The 7,203-nt window shown below is 36.1% G+C and overlaps 1 protein-coding gene across 1 annotated transcript; it reads left to right on the forward strand.

The window, feature by feature from the left end:
- The first annotated feature begins 1,797 nt into the window (after nt 1–1,797).
- Nucleotides 1,798–5,728, forward strand: si:dkey-1h24.6 (T-cell-specific surface glycoprotein CD28). The gene is made up of 4 exons (XM_027156081.2): nt 1,798–2,155; nt 3,446–3,778; nt 3,908–4,032; nt 4,765–5,728. The coding sequence occupies exons 1-4, from the start codon at nt 2,071–2,073 to the stop codon at nt 4,933–4,935; spliced, it is 714 nt and encodes a 237-aa protein (XP_027011882.1). The 5' UTR covers nt 1,798–2,070; the 3' UTR covers nt 4,936–5,728.
- Nucleotides 5,729–7,203: the final 1,475 nt, after the last annotated feature.

The raw sequence follows: 7,203 nt of genomic DNA on the forward strand, positions 1-7,203 counted from the left end.
GCAACCCTGGTTATGGTTCGAACCCCAACTCTAAGCCACAAGATATGTAAAACCAGCAACTTGCAAGAAATACAGTTTCAGAATAAATGCCACTGTGACGATATTTCATGTCACGTACACCGACACACGCAGGCAAGTGGGACAGGATCAAATGTCTTCGATTTGGAAATAAGAATGATATTGTTGATTATTAATTGAATTTTTGATTTATTCTTTGGTTCTTTCCACCTCATGTTGTGGTTTGACTGTAGTTTAGGTACAGTTTATATTTTACCTGAATATTTTTGTAATACATTCCAAAAAGGGGTGTAAATTTTAAGAACAAGGTAAAGCTTCCTTTTTTATATAGCAGTAACAAAAAGCTGCTGACTATAAATCCTACAGCAGAAAATCTCATGAATACCATTGTAACGAGTCTGTCTGTGTTTCCCCTCGTTTCTGTCTGCTGTCATTTCCCTGCTGTTAATTGTTGACCCTGCCCACCTACAGTATCTGTTACCATGGACATTAACTACACTCATTCTCTTCCCCAGGTGTTTTGTCTTAGTCTGTGATTGCCTCTGTCTTGTGATTGGTTCTTGTTCATTCCCCTGTTGTGAGTCATTGTTGGTGTTTGGCGTATTCTGTTGTCTGCTCCCTGTTCCCTGTTCCTGTCCTCTGTCCTCTGTCCCTGTTCCCTGTTCCCTGTTCCTGTCCTCTGTCCTCTGTCCCTGTTCCCTGTTCCTGTCCTCTGTCCTCTGTCCCTGTTCTCTGTTCCTGTTCACTGTCCTGTTCAGTGTTCTGACCTGTTTTGCCTGCCTATCTGTTTGTTTCTTGTTTTGGTTAAAACTGCATTTGGATCCTCACTTGCCTTTGTCTCATCATGACAACCATACACTTATTTACCCTTATGTCATTCAAATCGCATTTAAAATTCAACCAGCAATATATTAGTAATAAGATTTATATAATGCAAGGGTTCAAAAGTTTATCAGATTTTATCAGTTTTGACTGTTTGATACTGTAGGTTTTTTTTTTTTTTAAATAAAGCAGTCATTAGACAAATAAATAAATAAATAAACAAACAAACAAACAAATAAATAAATAGAAATAAAGACATGAAGATTAAAATAAATCACTTGAGAGAAAAAGCATTTCGATAAAGAAGAATAAAAGATACAGGGCATAAAAGGTTTGCATTTATTAGCAGTTATATTTGCTTCAGTTAAAACACACACACACACACACACACACACACACACACACACACACACACACACACATACACACACACACACACACACACACATACACACACACACACACACACACACACACACACATACACACACACACACACACACACACACACACACACATACACACACACACACACACACACACACACATACACACACACACACACACACACACAAACAGTGTTTGCTTAATTATTAAATCACATCACACTTTTACCTTAAAAAAAGAAAACAATCCTTAATGATGTAATTTTGTCGATATAATTTTTAAATATAGTTTTTTTTCTCTCTACTTGTTAGTCATGAAACATAACATTTGATAGATACACTACAAACACATGATGTTGATTTTTTCTTATGCTTCCAAAGCAGAGGATTTTAATATGTTTATTCATCTGGCGTAACTCATCATTATATACTTCATCATGGCTTCCTTAAATCACCTTGACTGTTTAACATACTGTAGCAAGAACAAGTGACTCAGCCACCCACTTCATGTACAAGGTAACACAGTAAGGGTCTCGGCTTCCTCTCCACAGAAAGGTGATGCTTCGTTCTGACACATGACATGCAGATCGACTCAGAGTGTGCAAGGAAACAACGGAAACTTCCTGCATGCTACATGGGGATGTGCCTTCGATGTCACTGTGGTTTTTGCAAGTAGAGTTTCACGTTATTAAAAAAGACTGTAAGATCTCTTAGTGCGTTATGGTATAAGTTCATGTGATAAGCTCAGATAAGCGCTCAGATTTTACTTTGGCATCATCTTGGAGGAAATAAAGGTGCAGGTTTAGCAGCTCTACATTTGTTCGAGCTAACAGGTGCACAGGAGATGAAGACTTCCTGGCTGTGTGCGACCCTCCTGCCCCTTTTCCTCTTCAGCTGTGCCCTTCCTGACAAGCAGTGCCAGTGGAAAGGTGAGTTTAAAAGTCATCTGTTACTAAATCACAGGTAAATACACAGCTAAATATAAAACCATCAGAATTTATTCTATCTGTCATGTGGAAATAAAATGAGTTTACACATTAAATCGATACAAATTCTAACCTAAATATGAGATGATATTTACATACAAGGTGTGATTATATCTTCACAATGCTTCACTGTTTTAGGAAATAAAATGCAGTCACGCCACAGCAACAGTAGTGTTTAATATTTTCACGACGAACGCATGCTCAGATTCAGATTTTTTTTTTAAAGATGCCATTTTCCTTTACCCTCCATAATATAGTTGTAAAGCTGCATACTGTAGTTAGTTGTGTTTCTTGAGTTTGATGCATATTGTTTTTACTAACTGCCTGGATAGATTTGATTTCCTGTATAAAAAAAAGACACTAAACTTTCTCATCGATCTCAACGATTTTGTTATCATCGATTCTAATACATGACAAAGGTTCAGTTAAGGTTAAGCTAAGATTGTGATTTCAGTATGAACACCAAAGGGAGCGTTAAAGAGTTTCCGTGAGCTGGTGATTCAGGCTTTCCTCATGTGTCTTTGTTCTACTTTAGTGACACTATTTCTCCATCATATCTACAGACTGTAAACACTATAGTGAAGATATGAGAGAGAGAGAGAGAGAGAGAGAGAGAGAGAGAGAGAGAGAGAGAGAGAGAGAGAGAGACTGTTTTGGAACAAGTCTGATATGTGGGGAGAAATGTACCTGCAATTCAGCAGAGTTTTGTTTCTTTCGCAGGGTTGTGGGTGGGGGGGGGGGGGGGGGGCTTTTGGTATTTGAGAAATTGAAATTTTCTTTCAAACTGCAAAAATACTAATAAAGATAGTTTCTTATTAGTGTTAGATATGCCTTCGTTTTTCTAGACAAATCCGTCTTCCGGAAAAAGGTCACAGAGTCAAATAAGCAATATTTAAAGTAAAAGAAATGCTTCAAGAGAAAAAAGAGATTCAAAGAGTTTCAAGGACACAGGAAGCTGCTGGTTTGTGGTAACCATTTTTTACCTACAGTATGAGAAACAGTTTCTCTAAGAAGAGGAGACGATTAACGGCTTTAACTGTAACAAAACAAAAAAACAATCATAGCTACTTATGTTTAGTTATGAATCCTATCATTCCTCTGACGTAGACACAAGCAGGTGTTTGGTAGATGGAAAAGAAACAAACAAACCAAGTGCACAGCATCTGTTAGGTCTGAACAATGCCTTCCCAATTTATCATGACTTATTTTTATTTTCTCCCCTTTTAACTCCAGACAACATCCCAGAAATCCAGCGTGCAAAAGTCCACAGCAATGTTTCTGTGCCCTGTCCCAGTTTTACAGCAGTGGAGATGAGGTTCAACTTGTTTAAGGGCCCAAATAATATTGCCTCCATCACATATGGGAATATCTCACACGTGATGAACTCAGAACACCTCGGAAGCAAGATGAATCATTATGTACGTACCGAATCCAACAACACTTGCTTTGTGCTTCACAACGTTACTATGGATGCCACGGGCTTGTACACATGCACGGCTACAAGGTCCTACCCTCCCCCAATGGTGGATATCCAGGAGGCACCTCAGACTATCGTGATTGTTGAAGGTGTGTAGAATATCTTCATCTAATCTTTCATTATTTTTGAAAATCACTATTGACAGACACAGATGATAGAAATGCTGTGCAAACTGCAAATGTGTCAGCCTAAGAGTAAGACCTATATCTTGTTTGTAGAGCATGTGTGTGTGGGGAACAGCCTAAGACCAGTATCTTCTGCCACACATCTGCCCCTGTGGGTGGGGTTCGGGCTACTGTGCTTATACGGCCTGATCATCACTTGCATTGCTTTATCACTCAGGGTGAGTTTCAGTGATTTACATAATTTTAAATAGATAAGAAATAGAGACAGCTAATAATAGTAATAACAACAATAACAATAATAATAGTTATTTATAAAAGTATTATTATTATTATTATTATTAGATGCATTATACTACTACTACTACTACTACTACTACTACTACTACTACTACTACTAATAATAATAATAATAATAACAAAAAAATTATTATTACTATTATTATTATTATTATTATTGTTATTAATATTATTAGTATTATAATACTAACAACAACAACAACAACAACAATAATAATAATAATGATAATAATAATAAGTAGTACTATTATTATTATTATCATTATTATTATTATTTATATCATTTTCTAATAATAATAATAATAATAATAATAGTAATAATAATAATAATAGTAATAATAATAATAATATTACTATTACTATTATTATTATTACTACTACTATTATTATTATTAGTAGTAATAGTAGTAGTATTATAGGGTTTTCTATTCTTACTAGTAGTACTAGTTTTCAATCAGACATTACAGTGTAAAATAATTAAAACTACATTATAACAAAATAATTAGACATTTTTTCTATTCTATTTTGTAACATTACCCTTTATCTAATCTATAGGTTTTAACAGCTATAAATACACAAACATGAAAGAATATACTGTAGTACACAAATCTTGTAAGTTTGCTATAAAGTAGCAGAATGTGCTTGGCTTGCAGTTCCGCCTGAAGAGAGAGCAAATGTCTTCACACGACTACATGAACATGAAGCCACGAACACGGCGGAGGAAGCAAGGCATCCTTCACCCCACACACCTCAGCTGGTACAACGACACGGCCAACGGCTCGGCAGCCAGCAAGAAGCTTCCCACCAAACGAACACCTGTTTAAATCCAAGACTCATCTTAAACTATTTATCCACCGCATAGCACTGCACATTTCATTGTGTATTGTTGCTCTGATCCACATGATCCACAGGTTAAAAATGCAGAAATGAACTAGTTGAGTTATATTCAGGTGTGTTGGAGGAAAGAGAACATGCTGCACTAAATGAATTAGATTATTCAACCACACACACTCTTACTTGTGCAGAAACTGTAGCAAACGTATAGATAGTCTCAAGGATTTATGGAGTTTTCTTTTCGTCTTATATTGCTTCAGTCATTATTGTGTTTTTGTAAATATTAGGCATACTTAAAAACTTCATGCTTGTTAACTGAGATAAACATTTTACTGTTTACTTTTACTTACTGATTAATAGTAGAGCCTGAACTGTAGAATCAGCTGATCTCTGATTTAATCACAAGTGGCATCAGAATTATTGGCACCCTGTAAAATAAAGATGCAGTCGTATAATATTAGTTTTTGGCAGCCAGTACAATCATCCTTTAATCATTTTTGTCCAGCACAATTTTCTGTATTTTGTTAAAATGTCCATCTAAAACCAAGAAACCTCTTCGCTGAGGTAAACAGGTAACAAACCAAAAAGTCTGTAATAGAAATCTGTGAATTTTACAAAAAATATATACTTTTCTTAGCTTTTATTTAAAAATATGTTTGTACCGATATGAGTTTTAGAATTATTGCTTATTTTCTTGCCTGTTTTCTGTGAGGTTGACTGCAAACATACACTACCGACAGTATAAAATAATGGCTTAACACCATATATATATATATATATATATATATATATATATATATATATATATATATATATATATATATATGTTCTAAACTATGTGTAGTAGGAGCTGTTTGGGAGTAGCAATTTAAAAAAAACTGTATTTCTTTGTGTGTGAAGTTTTCACATATTGTACAAGGCAGTACAAATAGGTAGCAAAATAAAACCGATTAAAAACAACAACACAGTGTCTTGGTAACATATTGGACCACTTTCAGCGCATCTGGACAACTTCAGTGCAGTTTGGCACAGATTCTAAAAGTCTTGGGAAGTTAGCTGGAATATTGAAAAAGTCATTTGGGTTCTGATGAAGGTGAGGAGTGCTGTTTAACAACCTGCTCCAAAATCTCAAAAGTGTGATTAGATTAAGATCTAGTGTCCATGGTGGCCATATGATTTAGATGAATTTCCTACTTAGCAAACATTAACATTAAAATTAATTAATACCCTGAAAAGCATAATGAAGACAGTTCCAGCCTTCAAACACAGTGAGTCTCCTCACTTATCTTCTTACATACTTGTATAAATAGATAGATAGATAGATAGATAGATAGATAGATAGATAGATAGATAGATAGATAGATAGATAGATAGATAGATAGATAGATAGATAGATAGATAGATAGATAGATAGATAGATAGATAGATAGATAGATAGATAGATAGATAGATAGATACGTTTTTGTACCTTTGTTCATTTTCCAAGCTGAGTTCCATGTTGGAGGTACAATGGCATAGTAATTTGCTCATTCTCATTGTCAATATCTACATTGTCAAAGGTTACACCAATTAAACCCAAAGCCACTGTTTCAAAGTCTTGTAGGCCTTTATGGAAAGAAATGGTATGCAAACGCTTGCATGTTGGTGCCCACAAATAGGACTTCTTCTTCTTTCTCTTCATCTTCTTTTTCTCATGTTGTCCACAAGAGGGCGACACAGGCCTCTGAATTGCGTTCCAAATATTCACTTTGAGACTAACGGAATCTCCTGAGAGAGTTGAGAGAGGACCATTACATCATTCCGAGTGGTGCATCCCTTTCTAACATCGAGGTTCCCCCTTCACACACACACACACACACACACACACACACACACACACACACACACACACACACACACACACACACACACACACAGTGTCTGTCTTATTATCGGTGTACTATCCTTCAAGTGACATTATTATTCGTCTGAATAATTAATACATTAACCCTTCTCCAAAATGTCACCAAATAGGACACCTTTTTTCTCCTGGAGAGCAAACAAATGTCCTCAAAACTGTCCGATTTTCCTTTAATTTGTTCCCCACCAAGATATAAACAGACACACACACACACACACGCACACACACACACGCACGCACGCACACACACGCACACACACGCACGCACACGCACGCACACTTCTGACCCTCCCCAACCGCACACACACACACACACACACACACACACACACACACACACACACACACACACACACAC

This window comes from Tachysurus fulvidraco, chromosome 18 (genome assembly GCF_022655615.1).
Source record: "Tachysurus fulvidraco isolate hzauxx_2018 chromosome 18, HZAU_PFXX_2.0, whole genome shotgun sequence".
NCBI classification, from domain to species: domain Eukaryota; kingdom Metazoa; phylum Chordata; class Actinopteri; order Siluriformes; family Bagridae; genus Tachysurus; species Tachysurus fulvidraco.

Bases quoted from the DNA above. Each gene is read 5' to 3' on its own strand.
- si:dkey-1h24.6 (XM_027156081.2), top strand. From the start codon at position 2,071: ATGAAGACTTCCTGGCTGTGTGCGACCCTCCTGCCCCTTTTCCTCTTC. The intron at 3,779-3,907 runs GTGTGTAGAATA...TCTTGTTTGTAG, and splicing joins GACTATCGTGATTGTTGAAG to AGCATGTGTGTGTGGGGAAC. The intron at 4,033-4,764 runs GTGAGTTTCAGT...CTTGGCTTGCAG, and splicing joins GCATTGCTTTATCACTCAGG to TTCCGCCTGAAGAGAGAGCA.